The following is a 24,029-nucleotide window of genomic DNA, read 5'->3' as shown; positions in this document are numbered from 1 at the left end:
TTCAATGATCTAGGCGCAAAGTCTAAAGGGCATGGCGCAAAAGCATTAAGGCTCTGTCTGAATCCACTTTTGCTATTTTACGGACAGCTTCTGCGCCACGACTCATGGTCTAATGGTGTTGTGCTTATTCTCTTAATAAGTTACGGTAAGCTTTGAGCATGAAACCAACCATAGTGTCATCCGGCATTCCCTTTAAGAGTCAATAGTGTTTTCTATTTAGATGGCGGATCTTGTAAGTGGAAAACTGAGAACTTCACTAGTGAGACAATGGTTAACAGAGCATCTGCAGTGCGGGGATAAAGAATGAGTGTACTCCATTTGGCCTCTTTACTTAATGTTTACTTTTTACTTTACACTTCTACTTTCGTGGATGAGGAAACTGTTGTACACATCCATTAGCTGACATATTTCATTTCGTTTGTTAGGCACAAAGATGTGTTTCAAAACTATTTCTAAATTCAGTTCCAATTTCCAGCAAAAAAATAAATGAACAATAATAAAAAAGCGAGTTATATCCAAACACACATCTATTCTTATGCCCCATATGGTCTAAAACTCGACAGGTGGACAAATCTAAACTTGTTTTTATTACAACAAATATAAAAAGGCATCTAATAAATAATATGAAAAATAAAAAATAGTAATAAAAATAACTGTTGTGCTGGCCTGAAAATAGCAACAAATCGTGACAAGCACGTCTTGCAGCTTATTGCGCCGGGTGTATAATAAGGCTAATGGAGTGCTATCATCAGTTAAACCAAAGATGTGGAATTAACAGAGGAAAAAGTTGAGGAATAAGTTTTGTGTGGACAATGTAGTACTAGTCTTCCCTATCTGTATTGACACACTCTTCAATATATATTTGCTGTACATTGTACTCAGAAGCATTATAATGATCACTTTTGAAAAGATTAACGAAAAAATGAGCGTTTTTTTTTTGTTTGTTTGTTTGATGTTTGTTTTTGCTTAGTTTTTAATATATATAGATATCCTTTTATTTTATATAATTTGTAAATGCAGCAAGGTTATTGTTGTATAAAAATGTACGTAAAGTGTTGTATTTAAATGTGTACAAACTGAAAATGAAAATAAAAAATGTTATGGCAAAAAAAAAAAAATTTTAACATTTATTTAATGTTTACAATGCAAATCCATTCGGATCCGCAGATTCTGTGTGGGCCTAAAGTAAGTGTGGCATCATAAATGTAAACATACCCTTCCAGCATAGTGAATGATACAGAAATCGGCTTTGTCCTTCAGCTGCCGTGGTTTCTGGAACTTTCCATGGGTGCCTTGCTCTTGAACAAGTTTGTCCACAAAGGTTTTATCTGTGGCTTTGGGGAACCAGCATTCCTCATCCAACAGAGCCAACACGCCAGGAGGATTTGCCTAAGAAGTACAAAAAAATGACCATTTAGGACAACTATATTTGCAGAAAAGCCAAAGGAAAACATTCTTTACTGCCATTCAAATCTGGGTTAGAAAATATAGTCCTAATTCATATCAAGTGTCCATAACTAATATGTACTTACACTGAAATTATTCAGTTACAATGTACTTATTGTGTACAGTAAATATTGTAAAAAAATTCGTTTTTTTTTTTATTTAAGACCCCGCAGTCACCCTGTAATATAAAGTAGGAGCAAAAACATTTCTATCAACCAATTTAAGGACAATTTCATTTGCGAATAGCTGCTCACGGGTCTCTCAATGAGGTCAATGCAGGGCTGCAGGTCGAGGCCGAAGTCGATGAAGCTCCATTCGATGCCTTCCCGCTGATACTCCTCCTGCTCCAGGATGAACATGGTGTGGTTGAAGAGCTGCTGGAGCTTCTCATTGGTGTAGTTGATACAAAGCTGCTCGAATGAGTTGAGCTACAGAGAGATAGAAGAGAATTAAGCATGAATGAGTTGTCTTTGTCCGTAGTATTTTTAGCCCCAGAACAGGCCTAATTGGCTCTTTAACCAAGATCTGCAACATCGATATCAACTAACTGGATATCGCAGCTATGAGTGGGTGTCCAATTACACTGTTTACTGTAAACCTTGTTATTTGGTTTCCTAACAAAGTCATAATTATATTATTCAATTTAGCAGATGCATCTTATCCAAAGCAAAGTCCAGCTCTGAGATGAAACCTGAAAGAAGAAAGCTCAAATGAGCAATAACTAGGTTTTGTACTCAAAATTAATTTGTTGTTGTTTTTTAATTTATAACAACAAAATGTATTAAGTTTTACAATTGTCATATCTTCAAATCTTTAGGAAGTTTATTTTTATATTTGTAAAATTAGTTTCCATTTACATGTACATTTTTCTGGACAATGTTTTTAATGATTTAGCACAACTAAAATCTAATAATGAATAAGAATGTTTAATCAATTACATTTAAATAATATAATATTGACATTATCTAGTAAGTAAGTAATGTGAATTTATATAGTGCATGTTTTGTGTATGGTCATATACACAAAGCGCTTCACAATCATGGGGGGGTCTCTCTACACCGACACCAGTGTGCAGCATCCACTTGGATGATGTGACGGCAACCACAGGACAACAGCGAAAAGTGCGCACACCACACACCAGCTGTAGGAGGAGTGGAGAGACAGTGATAGAGCCAATTTAGTGGATGGGGATGATTAGGAGGCCATGATCCTAAGGGTCGATGGAGGGAATTTGGCCAGGACACTTTTGTTATACCCTTACTCTTTACGAGAAGTGCCATGGGATTTTTAATGACAACAGAGAGTCAGGACCTCGATTTAACATCTCATCCGAATGACAGATTTAAATTTAATCATTTTTACAATGTTTTACATGCATTTAGTTCTAGAGTCCATTCAAATATATTTAGCATTTCTGATATTACACTTTTTTTAAAAATGAAAAAATATCAATCAATTGAAGGCATCTGAAAATCCACCTCAAGGTTAGACGTGTTGTGTGTTCAGAGATGCTCTTCTGCATACCTCGGTTGTAATGAGTGGTTATTTGAGTTACTGTTGCCTTTCCTTACTAGTCTGGCCATTCTGCTTTGACCTTTGGTATCAATAGAGGCATTTGGGCCCACATAACTCCTGCTTACTTTTCTCTTTTTCTGATCATTCTCTGTAAACCCTAGAGATGGTTGTGCATGAAAATTCCAGTAGATCAGCAGTTTCTGAAATACTCAGAAAAGCCTGTCTGGCTCCAACAACCATGCCATGTTCAAAGTCACTTAAATCACCTTTCTTCCGCATTCTGATGCCTGGTTTAAACTGCAGCAGATCGTCTTGACCATGTTTACATGCTTAAATGCATTGAGTAGCTGCCACGTGATTGGCTGATTAGAAATTTGTGTAAACGAGCAGCTGGACGGGTGTACCTAATAAAGTGGCCGGTGAGTGTAAATCTGTGATATTTGATGTTTAAAATCAAAAGTACAGAAACTTTTAGCATTTTCAGGTACTTGCATTGCCTGAATTTCTAAAAACATTCAATCGCACAAGCTCTGATTTGTGGCAGCATAGTGATTAATATCTAACAGACAGCTGAGCACTAAACCCGAGGAAGCCGCACCTGGAAAATCTCAAAGCCAGCAATATCCAGGATGCCAATAAAGGAAGCTCCCTGGCGCTTGGTTCTGTCCAGAGCTTTATTAATGCGGTGAACAAGCCAGCGGAACAACCTTTCATAAGTGGCCTTGGCCAGGGCTTCCACTGCAAAGTCAGCCTAGATAGAGAAACAGAGAAAGTCAACAAACCTTTGCATTAGAACATATAATCAAGCTAATATTAATGCAAAAACACAAAATATAATCTAAGACTAAACATTAAGATTTTAATTAGTAATTATGTTAGTTTTGCTCCAATTATTATTGCAATTGTTTTTATTTAAAAAAAAATTTCTTACAATTTTAAAAAGGCCAATGAAGTGCTTTGAAATGGGCATTTTTTATTCGATGTTTGACGTAATCTCAACTGCCAGTGAGAGTGGTGAAACTCAAGCACATTTTATATTATGTACACAACCTGACAAGAGTTTTGTCTCCTATGCAAGTTTTAGGAACAACAAATAATAACTTGACTTCTAGTTGACTATTTGGTATCAGAAGAGGATTATATGAAAGGCAAAGGCCTCTAGATTACACTTATTTTACCAGAATAAAATATGATCATACCTTGCTTTTTAATTATTTAATTAGGACAGTAAGGTCTGACTTTGCTTAGACAAATTGCCTTGTCACTTAAAAAAATAATGCACAGTAAAGAATATAAAGTGATGGTGCAGTGGAAAAAGATTTAATATTGTGTTTGACTCCCATGAGCTTGGAGGACTGCATCCAAACATCTCTGCAAAGACTCAAATCACCTATTAATAAAGTCATCTGGAACGGCAAAGAAAGTGTTCTTGCAGGACTCCGAGAGTTCATCAAGATTCTTTGGGTTCATCTTCAATGCCTCCTTCATTTTACTCCAGACATACTCAATAATGTTCATCTCTGGTGACTGGGCTGGCCAATCCTGGAGCAATCCTTGACCTTCTTTGCTTTCAGGAACTTTGATGTGGAGGCTGAAGTATGAGAAGGAGCGCTATCCTGATGAAGAATTTGCCCTCTCCTGTGGTTTGTAATGTAATGGGCAGCACGAATGTCTTGATACCTCAGGCTGTTGAAGTTACTATTCACGCCGCAGATCTCTCGCACACCTCCATACTGAATGTAACCCCAAACCATGACTTTTCCTTCACCAAACTTGACTGATTTCTGTGAGAATCTTGGGTTCATGCAGGTTCCAGTAGGTCTTCTGCAGTATTTGTGATGATTGGGATGCAGTTCAACAGATGATTCATCTGAAAAATCCACCTTCTGACACTTTTCCAAATGATCAACTAGAAGTTATTATTTGCTGCTCTTACAACTGGAATTGACAACAGGACTTTTGTCAGGAAGTGTAAATGTGAATTTTCACTGTTTTGGAACAGCTAGCTAATAGATATCCTTAAAACTAGCTTATATATATATATATATATATATATATATATATATATATATATATATATATATATATATATATATATATATATATATATATATATATATATATATATTTTTTTTTTTTTTTTTTTTTTTTAATATCACAGGACTTTTAAATGTTAAGAAAAGCATTCATTTGCACAGTTAAATGTGAATAATAGTGATGACAATTTTATGACAGGACACTGTAAGCCTATTGTTGTAAATGGACAGAGAGGTACAAAGGGAAATTATCAGGATCCAAAAGAAAACATTGTCTTATAGCTGAAGGGGTGGTGATCTGACAGATTTACAAAGGGGAAGTGATTATCTCATTACCTGTTCTTTAGTTTGGGCTTTCTGTACGTAGTCTCTGCCCACTTTGATTCTTGGAGACAGGATAGCACGAGTGAACTCCATGACATTCATTCCGAGCAGGTGGCAAAGTTTTTGAGCAGCTGAAAACACATAAAACACAAATGCTTTTAAAATCCAAGTCCTCTAAAGGATTGTTCAAGAGTTCACACATAGCTGATGATTGATTATAAAGTGAGTTTGGGAAGCTGTCCTGGGAGAGAGCCCTGAGCTCATAAGATCCTTGAGTCCGGGGCTCCCTCCCGTTTGTTGGGCAAGAAGGGAGTTTGAGCTCAGGTAGGTCTGGAGAACTATCCACCATTTTTTTAGAGTTGATGACAGATCAAATTTGCTGTGTAGAAAAAAATACTGCTGGTTAGGAATTCGACTATAGTGTTAATTTAAATTGATCAATTCACTTATGACACATGTTTTTTTGGCTGTGGGAGGAAACCGGAGAACCCGGGGGAAACCCACGCGAGCATGGGAAGATTATGTAAACTCTGCACAGAATCAACAGCTGGCCTGTTAAGGGTTTGGACCAGTGACATTCTTGCTGTGAGGTATCAGTGCTAACCACTGGGCCACCGTGCCGCCCTATAGAGAAAAAGGTGGAGGAGTAGGGGTGGAAGGAGGGATCCTTCAAGGCGAAGATAACTGAGAAACTCTGCTTATTTACATTATAGTGAATTAGGAATCATCTGATTGGTAAATCATGAATTGGCTAATGCAGGACCAGTCGTGTTCAATCATAACCACGTGCTCCTTTCGAAATTAGTAACAAAACATAAAACATAAAAGCTAAAATGCGCTGTCCACGTATGTGGCCACTAAGCCTTAGGACAGGGGTGCCCAAACTTGGTCCTGGAGGGCCAGTGTCCTGCAAAGTTTAGTTCCAACCCCAATCAGACACACCTGGGCTAGCTAATTAAGCTCTAACTAGGCTTTCTAGACACATCCCTGCAAGCGTGTTGAGGCAAGTTGGAGCTAAAATCTGCAGGACACCGGCCCTCCAGGACAGAGTTTGGACACCCCTGCCCAAGGAGGTTAATTAGGGCAACCGGAACCAGGAACACTTCCCAAAAAAACGTATAATTTGAATGGCATCTATGCTTATGTTAGTCTGTTTTTTTATTATCTCGAGGTCTCCTTAATACTAGATCAGGCCGTATTCTGAGCAGATGCTGTGGCGGTCATGAAGGAGGGAAGAGCTTGAGACTAGTGACCTACTCACACATGCAGCTTCTTCACGATGAGCGTTCATATTCAATTTACTAGAACTTCTATGTTAAGCTGCTTTGACACAACCTACAGAATAAAAGCGCTATAGAAATAAAAATGAAAGATGAAAAAAATATCTGTATGCAAACTGACCAAAAATGGTACGATTCCTTCTCGAGTTATAGGATTTTAGGAGCTTCCCTTATGCACTTAAATGGTGGTGAGAGAAGTTATTATAAGGCATATTTGCTCGTGTATAAAAGATATTTCAAATAACCCAGGTCGTTATTGCAATTTACTGACTTTTAAATCCATACAGCTCATTCTGCAGCCATAAAAAGTTCCCCTTCAGGACCACCAGCAGAACTATAACTTTCTAGCTTTATGTTACGAATGCAAAAGCTTGAACCGTGGCTTAAACAGAAGAAAGTTTCAATATCTTTCCATTAACGGTGAGAATAAAAATAAATTAATTCAAACGCCAGTGGAGTAAGCCTGCTGGAATGCATCGTGGCTGTAAAAAACGGTTGCTTCTGAGGCTCTTACGTAAACGCGTTTTGATTTAGCACAACTATTCTGGTATTTTCTTTTAATATGAAATGGATCCAGGAACCATTCGAGCTGTCACTAAAAGAGCCCAAGCAAAGTCCAACGGGTAATTTGTCAAAACAACGCAGTGCACATCTGGTGCATGGGTTATACTGGAGGGCAGTCTGGATACTGAACACACTTTAATGCTAATGCACTGCCAAATGATTTATGGAGTTATTGAAGTACGATCACATAATGCATTCAAATTTCCATTACTGAAAAAAGATGTTAACTCAGTGCTAAAATAAGGCTTTATGCAATTTTGCAATCTTTATAATGTTCCTATTATGCCCCTTTTTACAACAGGCAATAAAAGGCTCAGGTGTTGCCAGAATGTCTCTAAAGTTTAAGTTTAAAATACCCCACAGAACGTTTATTATATTGTGCTGTGAGAAAAACAAAAACAGCTTGGGTAAATACAAAAAAAACGCCTTGTTTTTATACGTCACTTTAAAGTCACCATAAAACGGAAGTTAAGTCCTTTTTTCAAAAAGTAATTTCAAGAGGAGAAAGAAGGTTATGATACTTGATTGAAAATTATAAGAAATCCATTATTACACAGATAGATTGTTTGTGACAAGCATTACTATGCACACACATGAGTATTTTTAACACACACACATTAGGAAGTTAAAATAGGGCTTTTTGCAATTTTGAAAAATTTATAATGTTCCTATTATGCTCTTTTTACAACAGGCAATAAAAGGCTCAGGTGTTGCCAGAATGTCTCTAAGGGCCTACTCACACTATGCCATCCGTACCATGCCCAGGCCTGTTTCCCGGATCGTTTGAGAAGTGTGAGTGCGCTGAATCGGGCTCAAGCACGGTTCACTTGGCCGGCCCTGGCCCGGTTGGAAGAGGTGTGTCTGAGCGCGGTTCACTTGGGCTTTGGCACGGTGCGCTTGTGTGTGAGTGCAAAACGCGACAAAGCCCGAAACTAAAAGCGAGTCGTGACTTTTAAGGGGCTATTTCATATGGATTTATTAATCATTCTTACTGTTCAGTGAACGCAAACTGCCGTAGTTTATTAAAGACAAGAACTGCTCACAGCACGACAGCTGCGCGGCTTCAGCAGACGTCCTCATTCCTACAGCCCGAGGGCTTTATGATTGTTTATGAGCGTCAAAAGTGGCGGATCTGTTCAGCGAAATATCTGACTGCGTGTCACCGCATCCCTAAGGACTGCTTGGCGAAATATTTGACTGCATGTCACTGCATAACAAACGACTGAAACGATATAACTAGAGAAATCTCCACTGTGCTGCCGAGTGAGAGAGCGCTTCTCACTGAACAGCGCAGCAGCGATGACGTAAGCGTGCCCAGGCCCGTTTGTGGTGTGAGCGCGGGCCGTCGAGGGAGAAGGAAGGGGGGACAAGCGTGCTTTGGCCCGGTTCGAGGCAACTATACCTAGTGTGAGTACGGTCTAAGGCCCCATTTACACTAGTATGTTTAAGTTTCAAAATGACATTTTAGAATGAAAACGATCCGCGTCCATACTAGCGTTTCACCTTGCGTTTCTGAACAGCTCTACATCTACACCACACCACTGAAAACGCACAACACATGAGACATCAGCCCTTGCCCATCATAGCCTCCCAATCACCACCCCCACCCCCCATCAAAAATGCCTTTGAAACAGGTGAGCGAGTATGTGGTACCTGTGTTTTCAGGCATAGAGGCCTGATCTGTGTTTCTCTCCTTCTTGAACACAATGTTACCAAACTGCAGGACGGCTGAAACCACCTTCAGCATTGCTGGAGTGACAGAAAAACAAGGACATTCAACTGTATGCAGGGATTTGACATAAAAAAGTTCTGTCCAGTGTGGCATGCTTATAATACAAAACCACTATGACCAGAACTTGGCAGACTTTTGTATACTTAATATTAATTATATTATCTGATAACAATTCCACTTAACCTTTCATAAATATATCAAATAAGTTTTATACATTTCTTTAAAGATCCTAACTGGTTTAATTAAGGAATTATTTATCTGTAAGCAAACCTGATTTTATATATTGAGAAATCTATGCCAAATTTTGGTTCTCACTAATCAAACTTTTCAAACACACAAACAATTAAACTGTGTTGAACTGTTTATTTGTGTTTAATGGCATGACGGCTTCTACAGTCTTTGTCAAGGTGCGAAAAAGTATACTGGAGATGTAGCTTATATTCAGTTTGTATGGTAAACTGTGTAATTTAAGTTATAAAATATAAAAAAATGCATGTGTTAATGTGGACAGCTTGATATTTTAACACATACTGTTAAAAACCCATTAATTAAAAGAGAATAATCCCACCGCAGGACCATTGCACATGGGCTAGTGCAGTATTTCCCCACCCTGTTCCTAAAGGCACACCAACAGTATCCGACCCATTTTCAGGTTTTGGAGTCTCTTATAATATTCTAATGAGTTGATTCAGGTGTGTTTGATTAGGGAGAGGTTGAAAATGTGTACTGTTGGTGTGCCTTTAGAAACAAGGTTGGGAAACACTGGGCTAGTGAATGCAAAAGGTAATCTAATCCAAATAATAAAAAGGGGGGAAAATTCTACAAATGCTTAACAAGAACTATGATTTACTAGCAAGCCTATATAAAACAGCAATAAATAAACTACATAGAGATGTGTAAGTTTCAGGAATGCTTACATAAGATTTCCTCATGATTGAAGCTCATAATATGCATGGCTTCCATGGTCTCTTGGAAATTATCCTTGTCCTGTTGGCCAGGGATGGGAATGTTACCATTGGAGAGGAAGCGGTAGCTATTGAAACCCTCCAGGAGTAGATCAGCTGCCAAAAGAACAAGAGGATTAATCACACAACTGCAATCACAGGGAGTGTTAACGCATGCTACCTTTTTTTTCCATCAGCACTGGCATTTCTACAATTCATTTTTATCATAAATATTCAAAGAAGTCTTAGTTTAAAGTACTACAAGACATGAATCAAGCCAAATAACTACGTGGAGACATTACAATCTATTTTTTGAAGCAAGGTAGTACATGAAAACCAGACTATAAGAAGGTGGTACGAAACGATGTACTCATATACTACAATCCAATCAGGCACTGCAACTGGTAATGAAATTACAAACAAAAGCAGAATATAAAATCATATATTCTGAGATCACATGGAGGCAGACTTGATTATATTGTTAGCAGCATTTATGCTCAAGAGCACTTTTATTTCACATTGCTGTAGTTGGTGACATGTTCCACATTAATGTCATTTGGCTTTACAAATTTAAACAGTATAGCTTTAAAACAATATGAACAGATGGGTTCAACAAAAACATACAGCAACCTCAGACCTCATAGCAAGTTTGTTCCTTTTTATCATCACTATTATTATTAAAAATATCCCAAATTTATTAAAGGACACAAACATGTTTATATAGACTTTTTAATCTAAGTGCAAGTTCATTTCTAGATACCCTAGTCATCATGTTAAAAGAATCACTCACATCTCAGATGTTCTCCAGCACCGGCCAACAGCTGGTAGAAGACGTGGAAGGTGCGTTCATCTTTGGCTTGGCGAATGGCCCTGGACTTTTCAAGAAGATCTTGAGATTGTGTTAAGGGCAAGTGAAGCCTATTGTACAGCCAATTTTATATCACTTTGTGTCAAATAAGTTAAGTTTTACACATTTTTTAATGCCACCTTAATTTACAACCCCAACTCAGAAAAATAGTTAGGAGAGTTCACTGTAAGAAGCAATTACTTAAAAGAAGTGAGTCAATCCATTGCCTTTAAAGAGACAAGTTGATCTTACTTCAAAACTGGAAGTAATTATTTTGTAATTCAGAACTGTTAAGTTAATTTAACTTAATTTTTAGGAATTACACACACACACACACACACACACACACACACACACACACACACACACACACACACACACACACACACACACACACACACCTCTAATAACTTAATAATGTTAAGAAAATGGGTTTACTCACTTTATTTGAAGTAAAGTCAACTGAACAGTTTTTACAGTGTAGGATATTTTATTGCAGACAAAACAACAAACATTATTTAATGGGTTGCTCATGATTTTCATTGTTTGTGTTTTTTAAAATTAACATGTTTTAAATTTTGGTTCTTGCAACACATTAAAAAAAAAAAAAAAAGAGTTGGGACAGGAGCAATTTACGGCTAGTAATGAGAGGAATTGTTTAAATAAGGATGTGATTTGAAACCGGTGATGTCAACAGGTAACTATAATAATTATGATTTGGTAAAAAAGTTGCATCCAAGAAAGGTCCAGTCCACTAGGAGCAAATATGGGCCGAGGATAAACAATTTGCCAACAAATACATGAGAAAATTATTGAATGTTTAAAAACAATGTTCCTCAAAGAAGATAGGAAGACATTTCGATAATTCACCTTCAACAGTGCATGGCATAATTAAAAGATTCAAGGAATCTGGAAGAATTACAGTCCGACAAAGGGGGCAAGTCTAAGCTGAACTATACCATGACCTCTGATCTCTCAGGCGGCACTGCTTCAAGAATTGTCAATCATCTATATGAGATATCACCACATGGGCTCAGGGCTACTTTGGCAAACCTTCGTCAAGTACCACCATACATATTCACATCCACAAATGCCAGTGAAAACTGTACTGTGTCAAATGGAAGCCATATGTTAACAGTGTCCATAGCATTTAAAAGTAAAAATTTGTTGCAAGAGCCAAAATTGGAATTTGTTTATTAAAAAAAATCATGAGGAACACATTAAATAATGTTTGTTGTATTGTCTTAGTGAAATACAAGTCTAAGTAAATTTAGAAATCACTTCTTTCTTTTTTTATTTGCGTTTTCCATACTGTCTCAACTTTTTCTGCTTTGGGGTTGTACAAACATTTTCATAGTAAAAACAATTTTATTTGTTAAATCAAAGCTTGCTTATGATGTGGTGTTTATCTGGGATACTACTTCAAATGACTTTTTTTCCTACTGTATACCATCTATTGTAGCTGTACAAAACGGTGTTGCTGTTCTAAAAGTTCATAGAAAGTTGCACCATTAACATTGATGATGCATACACAAACTCAACTATTTCGGTGTTTCTGAATGCTTGCTTTGACTTGACAGCTGTTTGCAGTATTGCTTAAATGTAATGGAACGGCTATCAGATCAGGATACAGGTTTCAATGTTGGCCCCCACAATGTAACCGGTTACATCAAAGTTGATGCGGATGAACTTGCCCTGTGGAAAGACAGATTTTTTACTGTTCATGCTTTACAAACCATTCAATTGCATCATGGAAATATCATTATATTTTATGAGCCTAACCAACATCTCTAAGAATAAATAGAGATTATTGTTGTCTTGTTATCGATCAGACAGAGAGGTTTGAGTATGTATAAGCCGAAACTGGTAATTAGAAGCTTACAGACATGCTTATTTGCAACAAATGCCCCCAATATAATTCCCCAGAGGAAGGCCTGAAGAAACAAATTCCTCTGTGGCTTTTGATTTGTTTGTGTGCTTAAAAGCTTTCTGCTGACTTTAACGCATGCCAGCGAAAACTCAATCAGCTGGACAGAAGAGCCGATGCAAGACAGACGCCTAGATCTTTCAGACTGCTGAATGTGGATTTGATGAGAGTGTGAGTGTGTGAGTGTGTGTGTGTGTGTGTGTGTGTGTGTGTGTGTGTGTGTGTGTGCGCGTGCGTGCCTAAATGTCCATTTTCAGATGCTACATGCACACTAAATGTGTGCAAATGCCTTAAGTAAAGAAAGATTAATTATATGTTTTAAAGTTGAAGCAACATTACAGTCGGAAAAACAATAGGAATAGTCAGATTAGATGTAACTGGTCAACTTACAAAACGTGAAGAGTTGTCATTTTTCACTGTTTTGGCATTTCCAAAGGATTCCAGAATAGGATTTGCCTGTAGGAGTTGACGCTCCAACTCTCCCTATAAAGCAATGGTCACTGATTAGAAACACTAACCACTAGGATGATTGCATTTCATACAAGTACGGACAAAATTTGAAGTTCTGAAAAAAAATCTGGAGGAAAAAAAAAACTGCTTGGAAAAATTTGAACTACCAGAAACCTTTCTAATACTATAACAATTTAAGCATTTACTGCCTAAAAGGGATAGTTCATCCACAAATTACCTCATCATTTATTCTCCCTTATGTTACTGTTAAACCTTTATGAGTTTCTTTCTTTTGTTGAGCACATAGGAAGATACAGTGGTCCCCCGTTAATCAGAGTATCGTTCTAGAACTAACCCGCAATAGGCGAAATAGCGAAGTAGTCAGCTTTGTTTGATACAATTCTAAATGTTTTAAGGCTGTAAAACCCCCTCACTACACACTTTGTACACAATTTTTTAGACAGGCATTAACATTTAATTGAATTTATTGCTATTAACAATTAATAGCATTATATGAATTGAATTTTCACACTTTTCTCTGTTGTTTAAACACTCTCAAAGTTCAAACCTTCCTAGAAAAATAAGTTCAGTATTATAGAATATTTTCTTCCTCCTGTATGTAACGAACCAAAGATTTATTTTTTCTGTAAGGACGCTGTACAGCAGCAAAACTTCTATCTTCCTTTATCATATCCAGAAGAACTTTAAGCGATGGTTAGCATCTTTCTCTGCCTTTTTGGTGCTACTGCAGGTGCCTTTGATGGTGCAGAATGTTTCGTCGACATTGTGGAATTTGTTGGGGGGGGGCCTGCAAATAACCTGTACAGCACTGCTAGCGATCGAAGATTTGTGTAAACCTGACAAGCTGAACACATTCTTTACTGTTCCAGAGACATGGCATGGAGGAGATTTAATGACAATGGTCTACAGTCAATCAAGACACAGAAGTCTTGAAAAGAAGCATGTCAAATTGCACAAAAGAAACTTTGAGGCCGCGAAAGGTGAACCGTGTTATAGCGAGGGACCACTGTATTTGGAAAAATGTTGATTGTTGGTACCCATCAACTTCCATAGTAGGAAAAACAGAAAGAAACAAACTCAAATAATTTTAAGGGAGTAAATTAATGCAAAAAACTTTATTTTTTGGATGAACTATCCCATTATTGTATACTGCAGATCATCTTGTGTTAGTCTGTATTATTAGTTAGGTTCAACCGATCAATCAAAGCAAATCAAATCAGTTTATCATCATCCATTTTAACACATTTAAACGTATAAAGTGCAGCAGCCGTGACCTCAAAAAACAAAAGACCAATTTACCAGCGGCTTCCTCAGGATTTTCCAACAGATTTTTTCTCAATTCGTGAGTAAATCAAGACCTGTGGTAAAAATTAACTTTCCAAATAATGCTCTACAACATGAATTACTAAAACATGTATTTGAAACCAGCTCATTTTTCTACTAGATTAGTGCATAAAAATCTATGCGGTGTGTATTGTTTTTATATGACTAAACATTCAAGTGCAAGCTGTTCACCAAAGAACTTGTTACTTGTTAGTTGAAAACCCCAAATCATAAAAATCTTGAGGGAATCAGCAGTAATTTAGTCTTTTCGTTTTTGATGTCAGATCTGCAGCATTCAATTAGGAAAAGGGGGAATAAATAAATCCCAACACAACATTTTTATTAGATCTAGATTAGTGCTGGGCAGAGATTAATCATGATTAAACCAAGCGGCAACATCCTGCTCTCTCTTGTGAAGCTAATATGGAAGTAACTGAAATTGCAATTCATCGACTGGCCTCAGAGGGCTGGCTCCACAAACCCCAGATGACTGCAAAGCTAAGTTAGCCAAATTTACAGCTGATAAAAACATGTTTACAGCCTGGTACACAAGATTGTTTTGGTGCATGTAGCTAAAATCATCCTTCATGACAACTGTGAGAGAAGTGAATTTAGTTTATAACTCAATTCGATTCATTTATATTAAGTCTCCTTAATTAAGGGCGTGGCCTCTTGAGTGACAGCTAGTTCTCGCTGCTTGCTGTCTCATCACCATCAGCTGATTCTAGCTGATTAGCCGCTGAACTCGGCATATACATCATATTTTTGTTTAGTTTTGAGTGACTTTACACAGTCAGTTGCCTTTTGGGATTATTAGAGAATTTCGGAACTATCAGATAGCATACTGAGCACTTAATTGTGCTCACAAACCATTCATGTGGCCTCCATTTCCTAGGTGAGAGAAATTTTTAAATACTTTTATCTTTAAATGTGTTTGTTTTACTTAATATTATTTACCATCTATAATTGTATTTAAAACTTTAATGCACTTCAGAATCTGCCAGATTGATTAGCTGTAGGCACTAAACAGTCATTTGAAACGTTGACATACAGTGTTATGCCTGGATTTCATAAATAGCCTTGCATTTACTAACACAGGCTATATTTTTATAATATTGTATTATATTTGACAAGTATTTGAAGGTCATTTGCGTTTTCCTCCCGTAGAAAAATGTTTAAATGTTTAGTGGTTCAATGTATTACAACAGTGTTTATAAAAGACTTTATTGATATAGTACACAACCAAGCACATGTGGTCAGAACACAAACGAATCAAAGGTAATGAATGTTAAGCATTTCCCCCAAAGAAAACCTGTCTAAAATAGGACTGGCCAATTTGGCCTAAAATTTAAATCTTAATTAATTAAACATTTTAGCTTGATTATGATTAAATGAATGATTATTTCATTTATTTATATATTTTTTTTGCCCTAAAAAATAACCTGACAAGTTTTGTATAGTAAATATGCTCATATAATACAAGTGAAAGATTTCTGAATGAAGGGTGCATTACTGAATTTTAAAATAATTGAAGGAAACACACACTATCTACAATTATTTATTGAACATCACCGCTGAACAACTAAAATTAAAACACACATTGCTTAAAACCAACAGTGACTGTTTTCCTTTTTAAAAAAAGTTAAAATAAATAATAATATGCACAGGTCAAGTCAAACTTTTTTTTTTTTGGATGCGATTAATCAAGTTTAATCTTTGCCCAGCACTAATTTAAATATATGTATAGATATACGTTTGCTTGCTTCTACAGTAAAGCCAGCTTTCTGCATTTGACCCTAAACCAGAAGCAGAACATCTAGCTGAAGTTAAAAATACACTACCCTACAAACCTAATTAAAGCATGGGTTGCCATGAGAGGGTTTTTGCTCAAAATCTGAAACGCAGGCACTGGGGGTTGGAGAGGAAACTCCTCAAATTAGCAACGACAGACGCCCAAAGTCCCACTGTGCCACATCACAGAGCTAGCCTGCATCTCAGCAGCAAATCTGGGACATCCACCCCCCTAACGCCCCTCAGTGTTGTCCACGTCCACCTGATAGGAAGTTTGGACAGGTGTCCCATTGTTCTTGCTGTTGTCGTGACACAGGAACACAACACGGCAAAAGAGAATGACCACTGTGATTTGACACTCTTGTTCCCATTACGTAAACCAAATGGCAGAAGAAGAGTGGATAAAGTCCAGGGAGGCTTTGTGGTTTAAAGTTTGAACACTTTCATGCTTTTGGAAATCCAATATTACAAAAGGGTGAAAATAGACTGCAGCATCCATCCAATTGTATTTAATAGCTAAACTGTTTAAACATATTTTGGTGTATCTAGGAGACTGGAGTGAACTTTGAAAAAAGCAATAGTAGGGAAGCTTTGTAGGAAAACATTTATACAAAAGCTGCTAGTGACAACTTTTCTAGAAAGTCTGATGGTTTAAGGGTTTGTTCACACTTGTAGCTTAGTTCTCTTGGTTTATTTGGTCTAGAAAAAAAAATCTGCATTTAGTCATGGTTTGCTTGGTATCCACACTGCATTTTGTTAAGATGAAGTCTAAAGATACAAAAAAAAAAAAAAAGACCTTTAAGACATATTCTACTGCTATATTCTTTTGTAGGGCATACACACTCACCGGCCACATTATTAGGTACACCTGTCTAACTGCTCATCAATGCAAATTTCTAATCAGCCAATCACATGGCAGCAACCCAATGCATTTAGACATGGTCTGCTGCAGTTCAAACTGAACATAAAAGTTCGGAAGAAAGGTGATTTTAAAAGGTGAAAGTGACTTTGAGCATGGCATAGTTGTTGGTGCCAGACGGGCTGGTCTGAGTATTTCAGAAACTGTTGATCTACTGGGATTTCCACAACCATCTCTTGGGTTCACAGAGAATGGCCGGAAAAAGAGAAAATATCCAGTGAGTGGTAGTTCTGTGGGCGCAAATGCCTTGTTGATGCCAGTGGAGAATGGCCAGACTGGTTGGAGCTGATAGAAAGGCAACAGTAACTCAAATAAGCACTCGTTACAACAGAGGTCTGCAGAAGAGCATCTCTGAACACAAAACACGTCAAACATGAGGCGGATGGACTACAGCAGCAGAAGCCCACATTGGGTGCCACTCTTGTCAGCTAAAAAATAGGAAACTGAGGCTACAATTCGCACAGGCTCAACAAAATTAGACAATAGAAGATTGGAAAAACGTTGCCTGGTCTGATGAGGCTCGATTTCTACTGCGACATTTGGATGGTCAGGTCAGAATTTAGCATCAGCGACATGAAAGCATGGATCCATCCTGCCTTTTATCAATGGTTCAGGCTGGTGGTGGTGGTGTAATGGTGTGGGGGATATGTTTTTGGCACACCTTGGGCCCATTAGTACCCATTGAGCATCATGTCAATGCCACAGCCTACTTGAGTATTGTTGCTGACCAATCCGTTTATGACCACAGTGTACCGATCTTCTGATGGCTACTTCCAGCAGGATAACGCACCATGTCATAAAACGTAAATCATCTCAGACTTGAACATGACAATGAGTTTACTGTACTCAAAGGGCCTCCAGTCACCAGATCTCAATCCAATAGAGTACATCTTTGGGATGTGGTGGAACGGGAGATTCGCATCATGGATGTACAGTCGACAAATCTGCAGCAACTGCTAATGGTATCAGTCAATATGGACCAAAATCTCTAAGTACTATTTCCTGCAGCTTGTGGAATCTATGCCACGAAGGATTAATACAGTTCTGAAGGCAAATAGGGGGTCCAACCCGGTACTAGTAAGGTGTACCTAATAAAGTGGCCGGTGAGTATGTCTTAAGGTCAAAATAAAAAGTCTATCGTCAGTCTTAAAAGGTTTACATTTAGCATTTTACTGAGTGAAATTTAAGACCGTTTTATTATTATTAGTAGTAAATTTTCCACGTGGTCAATGTACATGCAGACAAAGGTACTATATAGTGATGTATATTATTATCAGAACATGAGATGACATATTGTGTTATGAAACTGTCGTCATATCGCACAGCCCTACTGTTTAAAATGTACTAAACATCTAATACAATGCTATGTGTCCTTTTAGTGTAAAGTGATGGTATTTTTATCCATAATGACCTTTTAAAAAGCTTATAATACATGAAGGCGAGTTTCAGACAACCATATTGAACTGTAACGCAAAACATCAAGACAAAAATAACTGCTAAGCTGCATTACTAAGTAATAAAGGCACATCTTTTGACATCAGGTTCTGATATGGGTTATTTTTCATTTCTTTTGGTCCATGTTGCACTCATATTTCAGTCAAACAGCACTCAAAATCATTTGAAAGCAGACCAAGACCCCCCACTTTGTGTTTTAATAGAACCAAACCAGCAAAATGTGAACACACCCTAATTTACTTCCATCATTAAAGAAACTGTGCCAAGAACTACTGGCATTTGAGCTGCTCTTTGTAAATGGACATTCCAGAAACTTCCAACTGAATGAATGGACAGCATGTGATTTTAGAATGGGGACCCACAACTATGCAGTACTTTTACATGCAGAATTTTGTTTAACAGAGATACATCACCCCAAAAGTGTAGGATTTAGAAACCAGGAAAAAAAATTAAGCCGATGTTACATGGCAGAATGGGAAGTGGTTAGTAAAAAAACTATTTAAAAAGTAGAATGAACAAAAATAGTAAGCAGTAAGAACTATGGGGAGACAGACGAAAGAAAATGGAGGGAAATAAAACAAAGAACTACAAGCTACTCACATAAAACAGGATTCCGTTCTGTAATCAAATTATTATGATGGAAACACAGAGGTATTAATATCACACAGCAGGAAATACACAAACATGTGACAGACAGAACACGCATAGCAAAGGGGTGACTTCAAACTGAACAGAAATGAGTTGTGAATATTCCTAAAGGAAGCATTCTCAATTTCTGGCTGGTTTAGAATGTGGCTCGTCTAAATAATAAACACTTTATAATACATTAAATGATTTAACATGCAAAGATCTGAAATGCGTCATCAATGTACAAGGCTAAATACGAAAATGCTATTTAAATGACAGTTGTTACGTCATGCAAGCTTAAATACTGTATACGTTCTGGCCCCAGCCATCCATAGATGTTAACTAGGTTAATCTCTTATACGTTTCATCCAGCATTAAAGATGCTTACAATAACCCTACATGAAGGACAGAGCAGAGTGCATATATTCAAAAGCATTTAACAAACATGTGACAAATAAATCACCAGTAAATTAATACAATCTTTGTTTATATGACAAAAATTCCCAGTATACAGAAACATGTCCCTTTAAATTGACTATATCCCAGTCGTATTTTATACAGGAGGTTAGTTTTGCATGCACAAGCAGAGCAGGAATAAAAAAAAAGCTTAAAGGGAACTTGCCTGGAGTTTGACTGCTTTAGGTGATTCTGGCTGTTCGTATATAATAAACAGATGTAATATGTTAGAAGGCATAAGGGCCACATTCTCCAATATCTTTTAGACTAATGGGGACAGTTCGAAGCCTTTAGGATGTAGCACATAATTGGCCATGCGAATACAGTAAAGTCAATGACTGCAGCATGAACAACATGCTTTCATATATTTAAACATGTTATCATATATCAAGAAACTGCACAAGGATGGCAAACTACAAGCCAGCACACGAGCCTTTTTTTAAATATACACAATGTGCCCATAATATACTACACATACACACATACAACCAGAACTAGTAGATACTAATGGATAAACATCTAGCCAGCATTATCAGCATGGTACTTAACAAAAGTCTTGTCGTCGATCCCAGTTGTAAGAGCAACAAATAATACCTTGACTTCTAGTTGATCGTTTGGAAAAGTGGCAGACGGTAAGTTTATTCAGATGAATCATCTGTTGAACTGCATCCCAATCATCACAAATACTGCAGAAGACCTACTGGAACCTGCATAAGCCTAAGATTCTCAGTCAAGTTTGGTGTAGGAAAAATCATGGTTTGGGCTTACATTCAGTATGGGGGCGTGTGAGAAATCTGCAGAGTGGATAACAACATCAACAGCCTGAGGTGTCAAGACATTTGTGAAATCCATTACATTACAAAGCACAGGAGAGGGCAAATTCTTCAGCAGGATAGCGCTCCTTCTCATACTTCAGCCTCCACATCAAAGTTCCTGAAAGCAAAGAAGCTCAAGGTGCTCCAGGATCGGCCTGTCCAGTCACCAGACATGAACATTATTGAGCATGTGTAGGGTAAGATGAAGGAGGAGGCATTGAAGATGAATCCAAAGAACCTTGATGAACTCTGGGAGTCCTGCAAGAAAGCTTTCTTTGCCATTCCAGATTACTTCAAGCATAATCTAGAGGCCTTTGCCTTTTATACAAGCCACTTCTGATCGCAAATAATCAACTAAAAGTCAAGTATTATTAGTTGTTCCTAAAACTTGGACAGACGACAAGACCTTTGTCAGGTAGTGTACATTCAAATCTACACACAACACTAACAATGACATACAAGTGCATGTTATGTTCTGTTAATTTGGTTAAAAATGACCCTTCACACAAAAGCACCCTGATGTCATTGAAGCTGACGTAAGATGAAAAACTATGAATGTACATTGTGCAGTGCCACAAGCAATCTGTGTGACTTCTTTTGCTGCATGTAACTGCCTATTGTTTAAATTTAGTTTTTGCACCGTTCTTTTTAATAAAGGCCTATTACACTGTATTGTCTGTGATTAAAGTGCATATTAGTGTATTATATCTAATAGTGGGACCAATCATTGTGATAACTGATGTACATTATGTTCAGTATCATACATAAATGATATGTGCAATAAGTGCAATAGTATCACTAAAGAAACCAAATAATCACGACACTCCACCATGTGTGGTACACAGTGTGAATGCGTTAACTGTAAATGACTTGCAGCCAAATTAGAGCAATAGTCAGTCCCTCCAGGATTTCATGATTTCGCAATCGCTGATATTATCGCAAAATCCAGCAAACTCTGGAAAATTTGGCGTATTTTTTCTGAAATTCGAGGTGTTGACGATTTCTATGACGTCATCATGACACAGATTTACCCAAAACAAAGGCTATGTGGACGCAAACAACCCTCGCTTAGCCATTATTTTACACACATCCTGATAGTAGGTGGCTTCTGTTTCCATTTACCAGCAGCTGAAGTCAGAATTATTAGCCCTTTTTTAAACATACAGTATCTTTTAAATGTAAGTTCCAGAACCCAGTGTCTGGGTCTCGGAGTAATAAAAACTATATTTAATAAAGACTTTTGTCTGTGGTATAATTTCTTTAACAGCAAATCAACATAAAATAAGACCAAAAATATTGCTGCAAATGTTAAGAAAAGCTACAGGAAAATTATTCATTTTAGGCAGCAAAATTCTGAAAAAAGTCCCACGAAATCCTGGAGGGCACCATTTATACTACAAACTAAGTGTTGGGATCTTTAGGCACCTCTGGGAGTCACGATTCGATTCTAAATTGATTCTCTATGTATGTTTTCCTAATTGTTCGACAGTGTAAATACATCTTTTCAACTTTACATTTGAACCATAATAGAAGTATGATTGGAATCTATAACAGTAGTGCTATAATTTCTGAATATAACATTGAAATGTCAGATTAAAAAGAGCAATTAAGGAAAAAAAGTTCCTATTTCATATAAATTGTTGTTGTTGTTTATAACCCCTTTTCACAAATAAATCTCCTAAAACTAATAATCTTTATATAAAAATTATATTCAACAATTATTTTTGAATAAAAAAAGGCCCACAGGCATACATTATTGCAATATAATAACCTTTGAGAATAGCTTCAAAATCATTAGAGAAAAATCATGGATCCATCTGTAAATTGATTTTTTTCCCACCCAAAGTACAAACACTTCCAAATGACTGATTAAGATTAAAATGAGAAAAAAAATTATTGTAAAAACCCTCTCACTAATCCAGACCTTTAAAAGAATCATGTCTACATTTTACTTTGAGATTTCTTTTTTGAGTTTTTTTTTCAACCTTCTAAATGAGACAATAAAACTAAGTGAGATTTTAATATGCAAGCCTACTGTATATTCTGCTCAGCAAAAACCTTGCTGAAGTCTTTCCCAGAATACCCCAACATCCTGCCCTTCACGCCTGTATTAATCTCTGCATTAACTCTGAGGACAGCCGAGAGAAAAGAAACTCACTGGAATGTTGTGGTCCTTCCTTCCTTTGTGAGATGATGCGACGTGAGCCAGGTACTGGATGACTTTTTTGGTGTTTTCGGTCTTTCCAGCACCTGATTCTCCGCTGCAAGAAAAATTAGCAATCAAAAGCAACCATCAACTCATGTCATTACACATATAATACACCCCAAACACAAAAAAGATTAGGACCATCTTTATGCACATTTGTTTGATCAATGGATTCAAGCTGCTGTATCACAGGTCATGGTTATAATAGGTGAGATTTTTCATTAGTTTTAGTTTTTACTTAGTTTTGACTTTTTGTTTTTAAATTCAGCTAGTTTCACCATAAAAAAGAATGATTTGTTCACGATCGAGAGCACTAATACGGAAATAAAACTCATTATTGGACATAAATGTGTTAAATGAATACTTTTAACTGTCTGCTCGGGTCATATTTAAAATAGTCACTGTGTTGCTGTTATATCCACTCATTGCTTTTGTCACGGTAGCAACAGCAAGGACCTGACTGGAGGAGGACTGGCTTGATCTGGCCAATGGCATCAGGATTACAGACTCCGAAGCGCTGTATGGTCAAACATCTTGTGTAAAACTGGCATCACGAAATAAATAAATTTACTTCTAAAAGCCTTATGTATTTCATACAACTACAAGGAAGAAAACGAAGAATGTTTTTGGTATAATTTTAGTTAGTTTCAGTTAGTTTAGTTCAGACAGGATGCAGTTTTAGTTAGTTCTAGTTTTTTTAACTAGTTTTTTTTTTACTCTCCTTTTTATTTTTATTTCAGTTATCAAAAATGTGTTTCAATTCTAGCTTAATTTTTTTTTTGTTCGTTTTCATTAACTATAATACCATTTTCACAAGTATGTTTTTTTTTTTACGATTTATTTTTGGCCTTTTTGCTTTTATTAAGTGGATAGGACAGAATTTCAGACAGGAAGTGAAGTGGGAGAGAGAGAGAGGGGGTAGGGATGAGAAATGTCCTCGAGCTGGGATTCCAACTCTAAACGTGCTACTGCACCATATGTTAGTGCGCTAACCACAAGGCTATTGCGCCGACGTTTCACAGGTACAGTTGGAGTCAGAATTATTAGCCCCCATATGATTTTTATTTTTTATTTTTTTAATATTTCCCAAATGATGTTTAACAGAGAAAGAAATTTTTCACAGTATGTCTGATTACATTTTTTCTTCTGGAGAAAGTCTTATTTGCTTTATTTTGGCTAGAATAAAAGCAGTTTTTAATTTTTTAACCCCATTTTAAGGACAAAATTATAAGCCCCTTTAGGCTAATTTTTTTCGATAGTCTACATTTATACATTAACTTGCCTAATTACCTGCCTAGTTAACCTAATTAACCTAGTTAAACCCTTAAATGTCACTTTAAGCTGTATAGAA

At 36.9% G+C, this 24,029-nt stretch overlaps 1 protein-coding gene and 1 long non-coding RNA gene across 13 annotated transcripts in view; one reads left to right on the top strand and one right to left on the bottom strand.

Moving 5' to 3' along the window:
- The window catches only part of myh10 (myosin, heavy chain 10, non-muscle), a 121,150-nt gene that overhangs the window by 60,591 nt on the left and 36,530 nt on the right, over window positions 1–24,029 (bottom strand). For 5 of the 12 annotated variants that reach the window (XR_015493171.1, XR_015493169.1, XR_015493170.1 and 2 more), the window contains exons 5-16: window positions 22,631–22,733; window positions 19,824–19,853; window positions 19,175–19,192; window positions 13,006–13,098; window positions 12,320–12,383; window positions 10,632–10,730; window positions 9,815–9,958; window positions 8,819–8,914; window positions 5,334–5,452; window positions 3,560–3,712; window positions 1,701–1,874; window positions 1,216–1,389 (exon numbers count right to left, since the gene is read on the bottom strand). Coding sequence is in view for 6 of the 12 variants with exons in the window: in XM_087256506.1 (XP_087112632.1) it covers window positions 1,216–1,389; window positions 1,701–1,874; window positions 3,560–3,712; window positions 5,334–5,452; window positions 8,819–8,914; window positions 9,815–9,958; window positions 10,632–10,730; window positions 12,320–12,383; window positions 13,006–13,098; window positions 19,175–19,192; window positions 19,824–19,853; window positions 22,631–22,733 (1,267 nt within the window). In the remaining 6 variants the exon portion in view is untranslated. The remainder of the gene's footprint in view (window positions 1–1,215; window positions 1,390–1,700; window positions 1,875–3,559; window positions 3,713–5,333; window positions 5,453–8,818; window positions 8,915–9,814; window positions 9,959–10,631; window positions 10,731–12,319; window positions 12,384–13,005; window positions 13,099–19,174; window positions 19,193–19,823; window positions 19,854–22,630; window positions 22,734–24,029) is intronic. The other 7 variants (XR_015493174.1, XR_015493173.1, XM_087256508.1 and 4 more) reach the window with 2 other exon arrangements.
- Window positions 5,113–8,914, top strand: LOC147843355 (uncharacterized). The gene is made up of 2 exons (XR_015493210.1): window positions 5,113–6,196; window positions 6,395–8,914. It is a non-coding gene; the product is annotated as an uncharacterized LOC147843355 (long non-coding RNA).

The sequence above is a fragment of the Danio rerio genome, chromosome 6 (genome assembly GCF_052040795.2).
Source record: "Danio rerio strain M-AB ecotype USA chromosome 6, GRCz13ab, whole genome shotgun sequence".
Lineage (NCBI taxonomy): Eukaryota > Metazoa > Chordata > Actinopteri > Cypriniformes > Danionidae > Danio > Danio rerio.
This window is presented reverse-complemented; position numbering and strand designations above follow the sequence as displayed.